This window comes from Hippopotamus amphibius, chromosome 16, assembly GCF_030028045.1.
Source record: "Hippopotamus amphibius kiboko isolate mHipAmp2 chromosome 16, mHipAmp2.hap2, whole genome shotgun sequence".
NCBI lineage: Eukaryota > Metazoa > Chordata > Mammalia > Artiodactyla > Hippopotamidae > Hippopotamus > Hippopotamus amphibius.
The window spans coordinates 30,257,404-30,277,909 of record NC_080201.1 but is presented as its reverse complement, the minus strand read 5'-3'; the positions used below and the strand labels follow the sequence as shown (position 1 = coordinate 30,277,909).

The 20,506-nt window shown below is 38.3% G+C and overlaps 1 protein-coding gene across 1 annotated transcript in view; it reads left to right on the top strand.

Moving 5' to 3' along the window:
* The window catches only part of LPCAT2 (lysophosphatidylcholine acyltransferase 2), a 60,935-nt gene extending 53,054 nt beyond the window's left edge, over positions 1–7,881 (top strand). Inside the window, exons 13-14 of the mRNA XM_057712068.1 lie at positions 4,033–4,168; positions 7,403–7,881. Coding sequence (XP_057568051.1) covers positions 4,033–4,168; positions 7,403–7,587 — 321 coding nt within the window. The 3' untranslated portion in view covers positions 7,588–7,881. The remainder of the gene's footprint in view (positions 1–4,032; positions 4,169–7,402) is intronic.
* The last annotated feature ends 12,625 nt before the right edge of the window (positions 7,882–20,506 follow it).

Sequence of the window (20,506 nt, the reverse complement as noted above, 5' to 3'; positions counted from 1 at the left end):
TCACATGTATTGTCACAGCAGTATGGGGCGGGGGGGATGAGGGGCAGGTGGATAAAATCCATGTCCCCCATCCCCAGCAGAACTTAATGGAGGTTTGAACTATGAGAACTCAGATTCCATTTATTTATCACTTATATATGCAAAAGGAGAGGGAAGAATACATTCCCAAAGTGTGTTTTGGTTCTTTGGAGATGAAAGGTGCTTTATCTAATTCATATTTGAATTGGACATTCCCTTCCAAATTCTAATCTTATATGATCTGCTCTCAAGTAAAACAAAAGCTTGATCTCGTTTATCAAGCTGTGTACGTAGAATCTTATCATTCAGCTCTTTGAGTCTCTACTTCATCCGCCATGACAGCTGAGGCCCTTCCTCATGCCTTTCCTACTCTTATTTCTTCCTGATTTTCTCTGAGAAGAATATCCCACTGTGTCCTCAACAAGTGCTTTCCCCTCTATCATCTGGAAGGACTCTCTTCCTCTCAGAGTCCTTTCTCATATCTTAGAGGCCACCAGGGATAGCCTCAGGAATTTCCTTGTGTTCTGTCGTTGACAGAGGAGTCTCCAGGTTGACTTTTTATTTCAGATTGGTTTCAACTGAGTTAACTGCTAGGCCTATAAAGAACCTAAGAGGTTGATGCTTAACAGATGGTCACAAGACAAGGGCCAGAACTCTTTCCAAGTTGAAAACTTCTGGCTTTTACAGACTTATTCATCATAAAACCTAAAATTACACACATAGCTAACTTATTCCAATCCAGACATTTCTGTTTCTGTTCTGGGATTGTCTGTGTGATTATAAGTTCAGCTGGGCAAGTGGTCACTTTGGGTTTACCAATGAAAGACCTGATAGAAAATTTGGCCCTTAATCATAGTAATTATTGTTTTTAAAGAAGTCCTGAGATTTTTCTCTAGCCTAGACCTTGGTTTTGACGGCGGGGTGGGTGAGAGAGGAAAGAAGGACTTAAAACTATAATTAACTCTTTTTTCAGTAAGGCAAGTGTCATGCTTTACTTTATTTTTTTTAACCTTCTCAGGGGTGCTTGATGTTTTTGAAAATTATTTTGGCATGCTTCTATTTTTCATTGAGTAGTATCATATATACAGCATCCATTCACATACTTTTATTTGGGTAACACTTCACAGTTAACTTCCCATCTTTGATCATATTTCATCATCACGGTGACCTTTAGAGGTAGAATATTAGTCATTGTTCTTCAGCTGTAAACAATAGGCATAGGCTCTGGCTGAGGAATCAGTTGTGAGGACAGCAAGCAGGCTCCAGGGAAGACTCCGAAGCAGGCAGCTCCAGAGGTCCCAGCTGCGGGAACTGCTCTACATCTCCCTTGGGCACTGCGGTTAGAGTTAGCAAACTCGAACTCTATTCATCATTCAAATTCCAGGCAGGGTCCAAGTGGTCTTGGACCATGTGCTTGCTAGGAAGGTCAGGATGTTTTGATTCAGAGTCTTGCAGCATTCTGTGCACTGGGGAGATATTGCTCCCCCATGCCCCAAGGAAAATGGGATGTTAAACCTTCTACCAGAGCCTAGAGCATGGGATTTACCTGAGAACTGGGAACTCTGTAGCAAGGAGGCTATTGGGAGCAATGAGGAACTGAGAGAAATGGAGGGGTTTTTGTGGGGTAGTTGTGACAAAGGACAGATGGAAAGGAAGTAAAAGTCCCCAGGATGGACGTACGACGGGAGCTTACACAGAAAGGAGAGCATCAACGCACCAAATTTAGATGATTTGATGAGTTGGTGAGAATTGTTTAGGAATGGAAGACTTTTACAGAAAACTGAGAGTCTGTGAGAAGGATGACTGAATCCTGGCAGTTAATGTCTGAAGTCCAAGGCCCATAAAGAGCCCTGGGGCTGCTGTCGTTGTGAAGATAAATGCTAGCTTATTCACTTTGCCCCTTCTAGCTATCTTTTCCTCCATTTAGGGGCTGAGTGGCAGAAAATAGACTAGGAGTCCGTGCCTTCTCATCTAGGGGCAGCAAATCACAACTTCAAATTATATTTTTCTCCTCCCACCCTAGTGGACAATCAAAACACTCTTCAATGTTTGCTTATGGTTCTTTTCATGATTATCATACCTTATCCAATACCTGTTTTTGATCGTGTGTTTGGTCAGAAGTGGATACCTTAACAGCAGGAGCTATAGATATTATCTGCCTGCATTTGGGTGCCAGCTTGACCACTGACCAGCTGTGTAACTTTGGGAAAGTTACCTGGCTTCCCTGTTCCTCAGCGTTCTCATCTGTGAAATAGGGCTAATAACAACACCTCCCTTACATAAGACTGTTATTAGGGTTAAATGAGTGTGTAAAGTGATTTGAACATGTTGGATCAGTGCTTGCAAAGAGTCAGTGCTGATATCATGAAAAAAATGTTAATATCCTGGAGAAGATTTTGAATATGCCATATTAATTATCTATCAGTTATCCCTAATTTGCTGCTTGACTTTCAAGCTATTCCACCCTTTCCCCTCTGCCTGTAAACATATTCAGTCTCTCCCTTCCTGAAGGCAGCCTCCTTTTTTGTGCGTGGCTGTTATCCCATCTATCTCTTGCCCTTTATTCCATAATTTCTTAAAAGAAGAGCCCATGCGTTTGCCTTCTTGCCTCACCTCTATTCATTCCTTGATTCCCATTACAATCTGTCGTTGGGATCTAATTGTCAAATCCAGCAAATCTTTTTGCTTCTTGGTTGACCTTCCTATGGTATTTTACTCTGTTGGCCAATATCATGGTCAGAGTTTCTTCCTCTTTCCTAAAAACCTTCCCTAGCTTCCAAGATACACGCTCCTTTTTCTGCTTCTCCATCTCTCTGGCTGCTTCTTCTGAGGGATTTTTTTTTTTTTTTTTTTTGCCAATTCCTCTTCCCTGCACAAATCTCAACTGTTGCAGTTCCCAGGGCTCTGCCTTACTTTGTGCATTTTCTGCAGAGGAACTCAAATACACTCGTAATTTCAGTTCGTACCTGAATTCATATCTCAAGCCTCATCACTCCCCTGAGCTGATGTGCTGAATCTTACTTCCTCCTGGCACTTCTGACTCAAATTTAACCTCTCCAGGTCTAACCCTTGATCTCATTGGGTACCTGTTCCCCCACTCTTGATAACATAACCCACTTTTACCCACCAGCCTGAGCTGTTGAGTATTTTGGTGAACACCTTGGCCATAGTTGGCTCCTTCTTTTCCATCACTACAAATTCTAATTGAGATGTAAGTCCAGTCTTTGCTTCCTTATACATTCTGTCTCTTCCTGCCCTTCCTGCTTCTCCACCCCAGACCCTTAATTGTTTTTCCTGCCTCTAGTCTTTTCAACCTTCTGCCCCCAATTCATCCTCCACACTCTGCCTCAGAGAGAGCTCCCTCAGTTCACAATCACCCCACAGCCCTTCCCATCATAATCCTGCAGGGTTAGATGAGGCCTTGTATATCCATCATGATCTGATTCTTGTTTGTCTTTCTGTCTCCTGACTTGAGCCCCAGGCAATCACCTACCAGTCCTTGTATATACCAGGAATATCTCTTCATATTTTAAGACCCAACTCAAATGTTATAAAGCCTTCTCTGACCTCTCTGGGTAGGAGTCATCCCGTGTGCTTTTGTACTTACTATGGTTGTAGCCCTATTTTTTTAAGCTTTTTATTGGAATATAATTGCTTTACACTCTTGTACTAGCTTTTGAGGTACACCAAAGTGAATCAGCTGTATTTATACATATATCCCCATATCCCCTCCCTCCCACAACTCCCTCCCGCTCTCCCTGTCCTGGCCCTCTAAGGCATCACCCATCATGTAGCCCTATTTTAATTCCATCTGTTTCTACCACTAAACTATAAGTATTGTGAAGGCAGCAGAGACCATACTTATGGACATACATCCCTAGCCCCTAGCACAATGAAAGTCAATGAAAGTCTTAGTAGTAGAAACTTACTAAAGAGTTTCTTTTCCAAGATTATCCCATACCACCATTGCTCTGGAGGAGCTCATTCTTAGGCTTTATTTTCTTTTTCCTTCAGCTCTTTGATGTTGATGAGGATGGCTTCATAACAGAGGAAGAATTCTCCACCATTCTGCAGGCTTCCCTTGGAGTGCCTGACCTTGATGTTTCTGGTCTCTTCAAGGAAATAGCCCAGGGGGATTCTATTTCCTACGGTGAGTAGGCAGTTTGGCTCCTGATTCAGTATACATAAGATGGGCATCCAGACTGTGACTGACCCTCATACAAGAGTGTTGTTTCCCTACACTAATATGTTAACAATAGAAATAATAGTAACAGCAGTGGAATAATGGTAGAAGCTAATTATTGGGGACTTACCATATGCTAAGCACCCTTCACACATTTTATATATATTTAATTCACTTATTCTTTACAGCAAGTCTATTCAATCAGTACTCTTCATTATTCTTATATTACTGAGATGCAACGAATTTAAGTGACTTACCTAAGATCATCTACTAGAGAATGTCAGAGTTGTAGCCACAGTAGAGGGATATGGACCAAGAGACCCACAGTAATAACAAATAGCTAAACCATCTATTAATGTTTCCTGTTCGTGGCTTAGGTGAGCGTTCACGTTCATTATCTCATGTCATGTTGATGGCACCTCTGTGAGGTAGGGACTGTCATGGAGGAAGACCTTGTGGCCAAGTGGCAGGTCTGTTCACCAGTGACCAGCCTTTCTCCTGATGGCTCAAGTCCACACATCAAGACAAGTCCCCTAAGGGCTGAAGGGATGGTTTGTCAGTTTCTACATATTTCACGGTGTCCTTGGGAAACACACCTCAGGGGAGAGGCCCCTGCCTTAGCTTTGATGTGGTCGTAGGTGTCAGTGTGGCTTATCTTCCCCAGTCTGATCTCCTGGGCTGGAAGGGGGTTCCTCTCCAATGCCTTTTTCCTTCTGGTCTTTAAAGAGTTTCAGCCTGATAACTTTCATGGGAGGAGGGAATTAGATCACATAATTCTCTTACTCTTCTGCTTTTAATTCCTGTCGTTTTGGCTGTCCTTTATTCTACTTTAGGTAATTAACTGCCTAGGGCACTTACTCTGTTAAGTTCATTTTTAAAAAAAGAAAGAAAGGCTAAATTGGGAAGTATATACTAATATAAAACTTGAGTCATAAACCCCATGTACTGGGGCAGGGAGGGTGGGGGGGAATCGAGGGGGGGGCGTCAAGGAAGGGAGGGAATATGGGGATATGTGTATAAAAACAGTTGATTGAACCTGGTGTACCCCCCAAAAAAATAAAATAAAATAAAATAAAAAAATAAAAATTTATGTTAAAAAAAATAAATAAAAAAATAAACCCCATGTATACTAATTCTCTGGCCATTTTCATTGCATAATTAAGACTCTCTCTTACTCCAAAGTACCAAATTTTGAAAAACTATTTGGAATAACTGTTTCAATGGAAGCTAATACTAGGAATTATTTGTAGGTAGTCATACTGTTACCTGTCAATTTTAATATTTTTTTAGGGAAATCTACTTTGTTTTTTGGGAGTTCAACCTTTTTCTTTTTCGAATACACAGAATATCTCCCTTTCCCCAATATTATACAAGCCCACTTTTTTGCAGGCATGTTTGAGGTATTTAAGTATGATTTTATGAAAAAGTAGGTATAGAAATGTATTATGAATGTATCCATTTACATTATTTAAATGTGATCATTTAAACTGTTTTCATTCTTGGTTTTCCTTTAGCCAAATTAATGCCCAGATTCTACTTGTTGCCAGCTCTCAGCACTTCTAGAAATGTTACTCTTTAATGCCACTGGCATCCCCAAAGAGGACAGAGAGCTTAATTTTTTGACCAGAGCACATGTCTTAAAATTAAAGCTTATGGTTTCAGTAGATCAACACTCCTGCCCATGTATCTTAGAAGTCACATACGTCCTCTGTATCTCTGTCATTGAAATAGAGTCATGCAGAAAAATCTTTATTTGGGATGTTAAGAAAGAACAGTTAATAGCTTGCCTGATTTGGAAGTAAAAAGTGCTCTATTAATGCAAAATAATGTTGTAACTGCACAGAATGATCTGGGCTCAATGTGGTGACTTCCTCGTCGCTAAGACCTGTTTTTATCTTCAAGAGTTGCTAGGTAGCATCTAATGTGCCATGAAGTAGACACTTGGTTATTGGAAGATTTTTTTTTTTAATGAATGGATAGAAATAGGATATTGGGTTAAGAGCCTTTTATTATAGCATCAAATAGCAAGCTGATTCAAAGACCAGGCTCCCTTTGCTACATAAGCTCAATAAAGTTTTCTCCATCCAAACAGAAGAAGAGAGAGAAATGTCAAACTTGAGGGTAGCATCATATTTCAGAAACTCCAGGCTATTGGAGACTTGAGGTTCAAACCCTGATGGTTAATTTAGTAAGCCTTCTATACTTTAACTCACTTCCCAAATCTAAAACACCTGAGAGAAAAGGAGGCCCACTACTCAGGGGTCTTGTGATATGATTATTACATATCATACAATCTACTTGCCCTTACTGATCATAAGTCAGGGCTCAGTTTTTCAAGATGGTTTTATTTCTTTACCAGAATTAAAAGTTAAAATAGTTTTAAAAGCCAGTAGTAGAAAATCCTGGGTAAAAAACTTTTTTAACATTTCTATTACAAAAAAATAACAAAATTACATAAAACAATAAAACATAAACATAGAGCACAATAAAGTTTTACAAATGAACACTTGTGTAACTACCACTCAGGTCAAGAAATAGAGCTTTTTAATAACTCTAAAAGCCTCCATGTGCCCCTTCCCAAATACAACCCCTTCCTCTGTCTTAAAGGAGGGAACTGCTGACCTGACTTAAAAAGGAATCTCTGCCTGCTTTGTTTTAGCATTTCATCATAGAAGTACACATTTTTAATATATATTAGTTTTGCCTAAGTTTTTGAACTTTACATGATGTTCTCATACAACATGTGTTCTTTTTGTATCTGGCTTTTTTCATTCAACATTATGGTTTTAAGATTCGTCCACATTGTTCCAACACAGCTACTCATTCATCATCATTGCCTTGTAGCATTATGTGCTATGAATATGCCATTATTTACTTATCCATTTCAACTGTTGACAAACATTTGAATTGTTTCCATTTTTTACCTGTTATGAATAGCGTTACTGTAAACATTCTCATACATGTCTCCCAGAACACCATCTGCACAAATTCTCTATCTTATATACCCTGGAATAAAGTATGCATATCTTCAACTTGACTGGATAATGGAAAAAACTATCTTCCAAAGTGGTCGCACAATTTATAAGGGTTGAGTAACAGACTTTTGCAATCATTGTATTTTTAAGATCATATGTTAATCTGCATCATGCCAAAAGAAGATTCACCTCAATTTATTGGATTTTGTTTTTTCTCCTCTTTTAGAGGAATTTAAAAGTTTTGCCCTAAAGCATCCAGAATATGCTAAGATATTTACAACCTACTTAGACCTCCAGACGTGCCATGTGTTTTCATTACCAAAAGAAGTCCAAGCAACTCCCTCAGTCGTAAGTAATAAAGTCAGCCCTGAAAGTCATGAAGAGAGTACCTCAGACAAAAAGGACGACTGAAAGCAAACATTCCTAATAAGGAAAATGCGGTGGCTTTTACTAGAAATTTCGAACGTGTTTATTGATAGTATTTTATTTGTGATTCAGTAATGATGATGTGTAAAATAGAAAGCTTTTTTATGAAAATGATAGATTTTTCTTACTGAAATGCTTCTAGTCACGTGTTTATCAACTAATATTCCTTTTCTTTTACACTATATTTCGCTATACTGATTGGCTTACTGACGATAAAGATGTTTTTATGGATTTTCCAGGTTAATATGCATATCCAAATAAATGAAATGGTCTCCCTTATTTACTGATGAGCAGTAATCAACGCTGTAAAAAGTTTTAAGAATGTAAATACATTTTCATCTACTTTGCTCTAGAGAAATAAGGTTGTATTCTGTTAGCTCTAATCCCTTCCCATTTTGGAAATAAGAATGAATAGTCTGAGGAACGTTGCAGAATTTTATACCTTTAACTTCACAGATTCATTTTTTCCATTCGCATTTCAGTTTCTTGGATCACTGAACATAGGGATTGGAAGGGAGAGCTCTGCTAATTAGATGAGGCTTCTTAAAAACTCCTATTCTCTGGAGCATGCGTCCCTATTGTAGATTTCCTTTACCACCTGCTAAGGAAATCATACTCTTTCGCACGATCTACCGATTTAGAACTTTGTTTTAAAGACAACAGCTATGGCCAAAGGCTATGTGGGAATTGCCTTATTGAAGGTAACATTAATTGCCTAATGAGAAAATAAATTGTTTGCCGCAGAATTTAGTTTAATTTAAGTGGGGTAGTTTAGAATGTAGCGCTTGCCCAGTAAATGAATCAGATTTACTTTATTTATATAATATCAAAATTAATATATTTTACCATCTAAGTGAGAGTTTTATTTTATTGTGTCCTCTCAAATTTTAGAGCTCACCTGAACTATCTACGGGGAAAATACGAAAGGTTCCAAAGTAATACCAAAAGCTAGGGAATCCAAAAAAAACCTACTTTATTAATGCAGGACCACAATTTAACCTCCAGGCAGGAATTTAACAGTGATATTTTTTTCCTTTAGGTTAACCAATAATTTCCCTCAAGTGCCATTTTATTAGATATCATGCTTGTTTACTAAAAAGTTTCATCCTTAATTATATGTGTATGATTGTTTGCTTTTTACATATCTTAAGCTATTTAGACAAAGCATTGAATAAGCTGGAAATAATTGCTTAAGTAATTAGAAAACTACATCTTTATAATATTGTTTGCGATATGTAATTGAATGTATGTAATACTCAGGTACCATGATTTTCATCATAGAAAAGCCACATGTTAATCCCATTAATCATGAAAAAGTAGCACTTTAAATTACAAGCTTTCCATGAGGCTCTTGAAAGTGATCCCATTGTTTTCCTGTTTTAAAGTAATATTTTATGTTCTTTAATTCCACTTCTGCCAATGTAATATTCATATTTTATTATGTTACTGAACAAACCAACTTGCCACATAAAATTCTTGGCAATTAAAAATTTTGGTTTTGCCATTTTGTCTCAAATGTAATATACGTTTTTAATATCATGGTTTGAATGTAAGTTTGCATATTTATGAATGTGATTAATCATTTTTGTTTGCCTTTAAGCCTTATGAAATGTCAGACATAATTTTACTCTAATGAAAGACTCAAATTTCCGCCAAAGCACAATAGTTAGTATTCCTAAAGAAGTTGACTTTTGGCTGATGGGGTGTATGTAATAACACAAGTCATGATTGTCAGTGTTACTACCAACTAGGCCTCTACTTTTCTACCATCTAAATAAAGATTTCCTTCAAAAAGGCTTTTCTACTCTTAGAATTTAAAGTAAGGAATTAAATTTCATTAAATCAGTTAAATGCACTGTGGTTTTATATAAAAGTTTAAAAAACCGAGGTTACTCTTTGAAATGAGAAATACTACATCCTAAGACCTAAACACCATAAAAATTTCAATCAGAACAGTTCTGTTGAAGGATAACGACATACTAAATGCTTATAGAACAAGTTGCTTGCATTATATATATTTAAATCTCCTTTGCCACTGCTGTTAGAGTTTTGGAAGGCTGAGTGTGATCACTGGTATTGCTGCCTCTAATGGATATTTAAAAGAGCCCGTTTTAGAAGACATGTGGTCTGCTGTCTGCATGAGGTACAGCAGTGCAGACATCTTATTCCCAGACTCAGGAACTCTCCCTTTCATACTGTTATAAATGGAAGGTGTTTAGTTGATGGCCGTTAATTGATACACCATTGACTATATTGCAACAGGTGGGCTCTTGAATGCAAAGGTCCTTATGGAATCCTTATAAAGGAATCACTAAAGAGGATTAAAAGATGCTAGTAAGAAACTATTCCCTAGGAAAGCAGACATATTTATAATTCTTTCTTTTCTGTTCACTTGGGTGGACTTTTCCATTTTTTGTTAAATTGTTATGCCAGAGTATTCCATCAATGCCATGCTGTGAGTTTATAGAGGGGAAGGCCCTCACAAAGTTCTTGACATATATCTAATATACATATCACATATACATATCATAAACATGTATGTGTCAATGTATCAAGAGATGGTATTTATATCCTACTTTTTCACTTGCAATATAACATTTTCCATATCATTAAAATTCCCTGGAAAATTTTTAAAAGTATATCTAATATTCCTTCAGATAGCTATAACATAACATGTGTGATCATTCTTTGAATACTGAAACTGTGAGTTTGATTTTCATTTTGGGAATATTAAAAATAACCAACTTTGTACTCCATAATAGTTTATAATTATAAATAGTTTGCTAAGAGGCTTATTTATACTTTCTGAATTCCAAAATGAAAAATTTGCTGAAGATTTTATAATTATTACCTTTATTTTAAACTAATTTTATTACAGGGAAAAAATTGAAATTATTATCTTGGATTCCATAAAGTAGTTTTAACTTCATGTAGTAGTTAACAGATTCATGTCTTTTAAAGGTAAGTAGACTTGATCTTTTTAAAAGTATTTTTTCCTTGGTAAAAGTAACATACTTACTAATTATTACAATAAGTAATAATAATAATACTACCAATTTGGAGTCCTTACTATGTATTAGATGTTGTGCTAAGTGATTTACATGCATCAATACATTTAAACACTCAATGAAGCACAGGTATTGTTGTCCCTAGTTTTACTAAACAAAATTTAGAACTATCCCTAAGTCACTTGTTAAGTAGCAGAGCTTGCAATTAAACCTAATTTTATCTGATTCCAAAGGCCATGCTTCTAATCATTTATATAAAGCAGCAAAGCTACTTGATTTATAAAATTTATAGATTGAGCATCTGCCATGTATTTTCCTACTTATGGGAAATTTTGAGTTAGTTTTTAAAGAGAGACAGAGGTGGTTCAGAATGGTTCCAAGCAGTGGCTGAGATGGGGAGAAAAGATTGGCAAAACCTAGCCTAGCAAAGGGAACCCTCCTGACCCTCTTCCTTGTGGCCCAGGATAAGTCAGCTGAAAACCCTGAAACCTTCCTATAGGAATAGTCCAAGTTACGGTAAACCAAAGGTGAGGTGAACGTCAAGATACTACAGTAACCTTTTTCCTTTGTGGTGGTGGTGAAGCATGAAATCTCTACTTCTCATGGGTCCCTCTGCCGCAGTGGCCTTTTCAGTCACATCTCTGCTCTCAGAATAAAGTATATGATCAATAAAGGAGAGCTTGAGGGACTGAGGACAAAGTCAGAATTGGAATATCTAGGACCTTCATTCTAACTATTGTGAAGCATTCCTAGCTGGTGTCACTGCTTATATTTTTGCCCTCTTATATATCCTGTTGCCATACAGAAAGCACAGGGATTGTTTCAAAGCATAAACAAGATATCACTTCTCCAGTTCAGTGCTTTCAAGGGCTACCCATTGCAATTTGGATAAAATCCCAAGTATTCAAAATGACCTGCAAGGCCCTGCATGGTCTGTCCCCTACCATAGTCTGGATCTCCACCATCTCAATCTCCTCCTCCCTCACTAAACTCCCACCACCCAATCTTTCCTTTCCCCCAACTGATGAAAGCCCCTTCCGGCCTCAGGGTCTCTGTACTGCTGTTCCCTCTGGCTGGAATGCTCTTTCCCAAAGATTTTCACCTTGTTTTCTTTTCTTCCTTCAGACTTTAAAACAAAACAAAACAAAAAACAAAAACAGCTTCATCAAGATATAATTCACACACCATACAATTCACCACGTAAAGTATACAATTCAGTTTTTTTAGCATATTCACAGTTGTGCAACCATCACGTCTCATCTGAATTTTTTATTCTTGACTTCATTCAGCTTTTAAACCAAATGTCACACCATTAAATAGGAATCTCCCAAAACCTAATCAAAAAGCTCACTCTGTCTCTATAAATAGTCTCAATCCCACTACCCCTTTTGTTAGTGCACTTAAACTTCTGGGGTTTTTCTTGTTGTTATATATACAAAAAATATATATTTATGTTTTAAAATATGTTTATATATTACTCATGTACTTATTGTGTGTTATTCCTAGCACTTAGAGGGTGTATCTGACAGTGAACACTCAGTATATGAAGATTGAATAATGATAACATTATCTTCCACTTATTGTTCCTTGTATTGTATTTAGAATAGAGCTCATCTTTGCAACAAACTTGAAAACCTGGGATTACAATCCCTGAAACTCATGTAGAAAATATGGCTCAGAGAGGTTTTGTCACTTGCTCAGAATTATAATAACTGGTGAGTACCAGGGCGGGAATTCAAACCCAAGGCTGCCTGGCTCTAAGTGACAGGACTTTTGATTAGGCCAAGGTAACCTGAACCCATAAAATAAGTAAAAAATTATACGAGAGGCTTCAGTTTCCAGAAACATGGAAACTAGATAATCTGAGAACCCTCTGGCCATAAAACCCCTAGAATGTTGAACAAAATATCACCAACATATTTGAAGTGTGTAGCTAGCTGAGCATGCACAATACTAAAAGAAATGCTCAAAGGCCAAAAACGAAAAGGGAGCTGGCACCCGGAACTGTGTGATGACAAAAGTTACAGTTGACCTGGGGTTATTCATCAATCTTAGTAACAAAGAGGGTTGTATCTTATGGCTATGCGAGACAAAAGACAAGGCTTTTATATGATGTGGAGATTTGGAACTGAGATCTCAAGGGAGGGAAAAAAAAAAAGATACTTAAAGGGCTTACACTCTCAGTAAAAGAGTGAACTGGGAAAATTCATCTTCTGGTAAAGGAAAACTATGAGGAAATTTTTCTGTCCTGGCCTGGGTTCTAGGTTGGGTGAACAAATCCTCCTCTGATAACTTTTTTAAAACTTTCAATTCTTTTAAATGTTTTGAGACTCATTTTATGGCCCAGCCTATGATATATCTTCGTGAATGTCCCATGTGTCCTAGAAAAGAATGTGTATTCTGCAATTGTTGGGTGTGATGTTTTAGAAACATAAGTTAGATCCAGTTATTTGATAGCACTGTATAAGTCCTCTATATTCTTACTGATTTTTTGTCTACTTGTTCTATTAATTATTGAAAAAGGGATGTTGAAATCTCCAAATGTAATTGTGGTTTTTACCGTCAGTTTGTCTGGAGTTTGTCATTGGTTTATAATCATTTTCAATTGTTATATCATTTTGATAAAATAACCTTTTTATCATCATCATGAACTCTTTAATTCCAATAATACTTGTTCCATTAACATAATGACTTCAACCATGCCAACTTTCTTAGTGTTTGCATGGTTTACCTTTTTCTATCTTTTTACTTTATATTTGATATGCATCTCTTAAATAAGTGCTTTGTGGTCTGTTTGGGTCTTGCTTTTTTATCTTGTCTGACTTTCTTTGATCTTGTTTGATCTTTTCTCCTCCTTTCCTGGTTTATTTTGGATTAATCAATATTTTTTAGTTTCTTATTATCTTATTTTCTTTCACCTTCTTAGCTGTACTTATTTATTTTTAGCGGTTGCTCCAATCGCTTCTTGGCCTTTTGGCTAAGATCAAGTGTTTAGCGGTTGCTCCAGAGCTTACAATATATATCTTTGAATTAATATAGCTTACTTTCAAATAATAGTATACTTTTCACTTATAGGAACCTTACAAATATACTTCCGATTCATTCCCATCATTTGTGCTATTGTAATATATCTCCTAAGTGTTTTAAACCCCACAAGAGACTTTTATCATTTTTGTTCTGAATAGTCAAGTAAAAAATTTAGGAAAAAAGGTCTGTTTATCTACATATTCACTGTCTCTGGCACCCTTTATTTCTCTTTGTAATTTTCCCTTTCTATCATTTTTCTTAAGCCTGAAGAATGTCCTTAAACAATTCCTGTAGTGCAAGTCTCCTGACAATAAATTCTCTCAGCTTTTTGTCTAAATATGTCTTTACTTTGCCTTCCTTTTTGAAGAATATTTTTACTGGATACAGAATTCTAGGTTAACTGTTTTTTTCCTTTGTATTTTAAAGATCCCATTGTCTTCTTCCTTTTATTGTCTCTAATGAAAGTTAGAAATATTTCTTTTCATATTTCTCTTGTATATAATTATTTTCAACATCAGGCTACTTTTAACATTTTTTTCTTTATTGCTGTTGAGCAATTTTTGAGAAATTTTATTGTGATTTGCCTTGGTGTGACTTTCTTTATGTTTATCCTCTAGGGGTTTATTGAACTTCTTGGATCTGTAAGTTTAGAGTTCATCATATTGGAAAACTTTTCAGCTATTATATTTTTCAAATAACTTTTTTGCCCCTAATATTTCTCTTTTCTCTCCTCCAATTACACATATGTTAGACTACTTGGATTATCCCACAAGTCACTGAGTAGAATCTCAAGTCGTGGGATTTTTTTCAGTCTTTCTCAGTGTGCTTCAATTTTGGTCCATTTCTGTTGCTTTTACTTCAGGTTAATTGATGGTTTCTTCATCTAATCTGCACTGTAGATGTTTCATTTCACATACTGCAATTTTTGCTTCTAGAATTTTTGTTTGGTTCTTAGTTTCTATTTGGCTAACGAGGAATCCTTATTTGTTTCCCTAATTATATTCACAGACTTTTTAACATTCTGGAATATATTTATAATAGTAGTTTTAAAGTCCTTGTTTCATATTTCATCATCTCTGTCATTCCTGGGTCTATGTATATTGACTGATTCTTCTCCTGGTAATGGGTCATATTTTCCTTCTTCTTCACATGTCTTTATACAAATTATTTTGTACACAAATGTGTACAATTTATGCAAATAATTTTGTACTATATCCTGTACATTATAAATGTCACTTTATTGAGTGTCTAGACGTGGCTATCATCCTTAACAGAGTTTTGAGTTTTGTTCTGCCAAGTAGTCAATTTATTTGCAGATTATCACATGAACTTCAACCTAAACCTCACACCATATACAAAGAATAACTCAAAATGATCACAGATTTAAATGTAAAATGCAAAACTATAAAACTTTCAGAGGAAAATGTGTGAGAAAATCTTTGGGCTCTATGGATAGGCAAAGAGTTTTGAGACTTGACACCAAAAACATAAGACTATAAAACGTTTTTCCCAAAGTAGCTGTACCAATTTACATTCCCATCAGCAATAGATAAGAACAAACCCTGATGGCTCTACATTCTCACTAGCATTTGGTGGAGTCATTATAAGTTGTGTTTTTCAAGGAATTTATTTTACTTAAGTTGTTGAACTTTTTGCAACAAATTTGTTCTTAATATTCCTGTTATCCTTTTGATGTCTGTACAATCTTAATGATATATTCTCTTTTTCTTAACATTAGTAAGGTTTAACCCACATTGATTTTCCCAGTAGGTAGCTTCACAAGTTGTTGGATGCATTTTAGCCATGTAGAAAGATGAAGCATATGTGTCCAATGGAGAAAGTTCAAGTAAGTGATAATTTGGGGAGCTGGAGGGTAGGGGAAGGTTAGAATCCCTTCCAAAGTGGCTGTTTGAATTAGCATTGCTGAATTGTAATCCACTTCTCTATAGTAGAAAAGCCTGAAGTTTCCCCTAAATTTTAAGCACACACACACACACACACACACACACACACACACAGAGTTTTCTTCAGTGAAAAACATTCATGATATATATTTGCAAATTTTTCCTGGTTTCTTAGATTCAATCACCTGCTTGTCAGTGTTTTAAACTAGAAGGCACTCCAAATTAAATTGAGATAATTGAAGCAAAATCTCTGTGCTCAGCACAATTGTTATGGAAAAGCAATTTTCTTTGAAAGGTAAACATGGGCTTTATGAACAGTGTTGGTGGGGCCTGCTGAAATCACTTTTCACTCCATTCAGGTTTCTTTCCCTTCAGATGCACAGGGTGGAGGAGAACAAATGATTTGACAGATAAAATGAACAGGGAAAAGTTTAGGAGGCTAAAATGGATTTCTGATACAGGAAATTTATTTGAACAAAAGTGTTTTCTCAGACAATAGATTCAACCTGCAATAAAATCCAACATTTGTTCCACAAGCCCCCAACTCTATCATACCGTATCAGTGTTGTCTTTACATATCACATTTCCTCTTCATCCAAATTCTGCCACATTTATAGGCCTCGCATTACCTCCTCAACTCTGCCATGATATTTCTGGATAAATTAGTAACTGAATACTCTCAACCTCAGAGTTTCTTGGTGAAGAAACAAAACACAGAAATCCTGAGAGAGAAGCACTGTCACTTTCCCCAGTGACAATCCGGCTCTTTGTTTAAATTGTGTGTAAACAGAAACCCAACCTGCTAGAAAGCCGCCTTTAAATCTGCCAGAACTGCCCCTTTCCCCACCGTCACCCTGCAACACCTGCATCATGGGCATTACTAGATAGTTTGGCAAATGCAAAACAGTTGTGGGAACATTCAGACATAAACCATAAATGGTTCAGGAGTGAAGGAACCAGATCATAGGTCCTGTTCTACAGCTCTCTGACCCTCAGAGGACATTTTTGGAGAATGATTTTGTTTTCTACCTTGAGCTCACTCATAGGTCACACATATACCTTAACTTTGTCTCCATTCATTCACTGAATCAGTAGATCATTTGAATAAGGGGGCCAGAAAGTTTTTTTTTCTTTTTTTAATGATTCGCAAGGTATTGGGTTGGCCAAAAAGTTCGTTCGCATTTTCCATATGTTATAGAAAAACCTGAAGAAATTTTTTGGCCAACCCAATACTATCAAACAGAAGCTACCTATTTGGACCCTAGCAATGTCTCGAAGCAGTAGGCCTCTTTTACAAATGAGGAAGCTGAGGCTCCATGAGGTAAAGTCACTGCTGGATCCAGCTCTGGGGGCAGAGTTCCCACAGTTCTGGGGGCCAAGCTGGCCTAGTGTTCCAAGTCCCCTAACTCATATAAGTCTGCTCTGATTCCCACACACCACCGAGAAGCCACTTCCATCTCTCTGAGCTCAATTTCTGCCTCTCTAAAAGGAAATCGTCATCATGGCTTTGTCTACCACACAGGCCTTTGGAGAAAGCCGATGAGACAAGAGATGGGAGAGGGCTCAGGATGCTCATGAAGTCCACATAAGAGTAGAAGTGGTCCTATGACCTTGAAAGGAGACCTCCTTTGCTTTGATCCCTTACATAGCAGCCCTTGAGCCACACCAAAGGCCCATACGTCCTCAGCCATGGTCTGTGTGTTTATGGATGAGTTCTTGCAAAGGTCCCCCAGCCCCAGTGCATTGATAGCAGTGATGCATGGGACCCCAGGGTGGAGTCAGCACAGAGAGGGGAGATTGAGTGATCTGGGGGTGGGAGAAAAAGACTTATTTATTCCCAGAGAGCTTGATCAGGCTTAGGCCCAGGTCTTTCAAGAACATTTGAACAGGATGGGGGATGTGGGGACTTCTGCACATTGCAGAAGGGGCTGCAGAGGGTGGCCACATGGGAAAGAATCCAGGAGGGGCCCTTCCTAGAGGTCACGACTTCCCCCATCCCACCCTCCATTTTTGCCTCAGCTCACCATCCTCTAAGCAAGCAGGTAATGCAGGGGAGAGGATGCCAGGGTGAGGATACTTAGGTTCTGATCCCCATGTTCACCCTCTGACTTATTGTCACATCCCTTACCCTCTCTGGGACTCAGTTTTCTTATCTGTAAGATGGGGATGTTACTTCATTTGCATAATGTTACTGAGATTTTGTGCGTCAGTTCAGGTCAAACCCATGACTGTGTGTATGTGTGTGTAATTAAGAGAGCGAGAGAGCGAGCGTGAGTGGGCATGTGAGAGAAAGACAAAGAGAGACTGAGAGGGAGCAAAAACCCTGCAAAGTGTAACATCTTATGCAAATATAATTTCCTTGAAAGTTGACATTATTGTCTGAGCTCTGGGAAAGCTGGAGACTCGGGTGGATATAATCTGGTATTTTTCTCCCAAGGATCTCAGATCTCAGCAGAGATCTTTCCTAGATTGTCTTCATGCCCCAGGACACCCACTTTGCAGATGCATGGAGAGAGGCGGAGGTAGGACCAGGGAGGATGGGAGAGACTGGTGCTCATTCTCCCTCCAAACAGCAGCCGAGAAGAGGTAGAAAGAAGAAGTAGAATGAAGGGACACCCTTTGATTCATCCCAGGTGTGGTCAAATGATAGCTCTTAATGCAGTTTGAATGAGGGGGAGGTGGGGGAAGTAGGGTGGGGGAAGTGGGAGTGTATTGAGTGCTTAGTACATGCTGGGTACTCAACATCCTATTGACAACTTCTGATAAGTATAAATTCCTTTCCACAAAATAAGCATGCTTTTCAGTCTTGTCCATTGGGATACTTCAGTGACATGAACCAAAACTCCAAACTGGAAAAAAAAAATCAAGCTCATTTTCTAGAGCTTCAATCAAACCAGTTATTTTTTCCCATTGAATCATAAAGGAAAGCTAAACTGTGCCTTCCCACTTGTCCCCAACATCCACTAATAAATCCATTCCAATAGGAGTCAAATTTTAATTTTTTTATAACTAGTGTACTAGGGGAAAAAATCCAAATATCATATCATCTGAACTGAATATATTTGGTCCAAGGCTGTGTCACATATGTAAAGAAGACCAACCTTCAATTCAGATACCACCAGAGGTCCGGGGTCATTATTCTGAGCCCAGTCAGGAGAAGTCACCAGAAAGCTTCAGCCTCCATCTGGAACAACTCAGAATATTTACTCCTTTTTAGGGAAGAAAAAGTACATGACAACTCTCAGGGTCCTGAGCTTTGCAACCCGAACATGACTGCCCAGATAGGCTGGTGCGTTATCTAGCACCAGGCATGTGCAGACATCCTGTCCAGAGCAGCATCATACAGATTAAATAAGATTAAACACTGCAGCTGACATCTGTATCTGCCCCAATGGGCCTCTGAGTGGACCAGTGTAGGCTGAGAGGCACAGTTAGTCTTGGGTCACTCATGGCAACATTTCAATTACCTTTGTCATTGAGGACATCCTTCAGCCACCAGCTTGGCGACAGCAATGGTTGGAAGTGGACGAGATCCTGGTACCTGTTGTGGGTTGAATTGTGTCCCCCGAAGAAGATCTGTTGAAGCCCTAACCCCAAGTACTCAGAAAGTGCAGTTATTTGGAAAGAGGGTTTTGCAGATGTAATTAATTTGAGTTCATTAGGGTGGACTAGACTAGTCATACTAGTCCAGTATGACTTGTGTCTCTATAAGAGAAAAACTTGGACACAGACACACACAGGGAGAAGACAGCCACGTGATGATGGTGGCAGAGATTGGAGCCACGCAGTTCCAAGTCAAGGCAATTCCAAGAATTGCCTTCAAACACTGGAAGCTGTGAGGCAAGAAAGGATTCTTTCCTGGAGCCTTCAGAGGGGGCAAGGCCCTGCAGACACCTTGATTTGAGACTTCCAGCCTCCAGAATTGTGAGACAGTAACTGTCTATTGTTTAAAGCCACCAGTTTGTGGTACTTTGTTATAGCAGCCCTAGGAAATTTATACAGTCCTTGTTGGTAAATGTATTGTTTCCAAAGATGGTGCTGAACAAGATTCAGCAACAGCCCTTCACATTCCCAGGCTTCCACCAGAGAAGCACATAACCACACTTTTTCAGGGCAACTGGTTAATTAACACTCAGAATAGCTTGGTAACTCACAGTTCCTTCCCCATCCCTCCTGCCTGTTTCAGAACATCTGGTCAGGTTCAAATGCCAGACCAGGCACCTGACCCAGTTAGAAAACACCTGGCAACACTCATATAGGTAGGAATTCAGATGGAGGGCCAGCGATGACTGGGCAGGTGGGTGCGCATAGAAAGCCCCATGTAGAGGCAAAGCGATTAACTCTTTCCCAGGCAGCATCACATCGTGGGGGCAACACTGATGCCAAAGGAGTGGAAGTGCCCAGGGCCTGGGTTGCAAACTCTCAAAATCACAGAGGCTCAGCAGAAGGGGAAGTGAGTATGGCCATTGAGAAATGAGGTCTGGGGTGAACTGGAGAGCTCCTGCCCCCCCCAAAACTCAGGGTGACCAGACAGAACTCCTCAAGCTTTATGGGAAGCCAGAGACCTAGATTTTTTTTTTAATTGAAGTATAGTTGATTTACAATATTGTGTTAGTTTCAATTGTACAGCGAAGTGATTCTGTTTTTGGAATATTTTTTCTTTTTATATTTATTTTTATTTTATTTATTTATTTGCCTGCACCGGGTCTTAGTTGTGGCATGTGGACTCTTAGTTGTGGCATGTGGACTCTTACTTGCAGCATGCTTGCAGGATCTAGTTCCCTGACCAGGGGTCCAACCCAGGCCCCCTGCATTAGGAGCATGGAGTCTTACCCACTGGACCACCAGGGAAGTCCCGGAATATTTTTTTTCTATTCTTTTCCACTATAGTTAATCACAAGATGCTGAATATAGTTCCTGTGCTATATAGTAAATCCTTGTTGTATATCTATTTTTGTGGTAGTG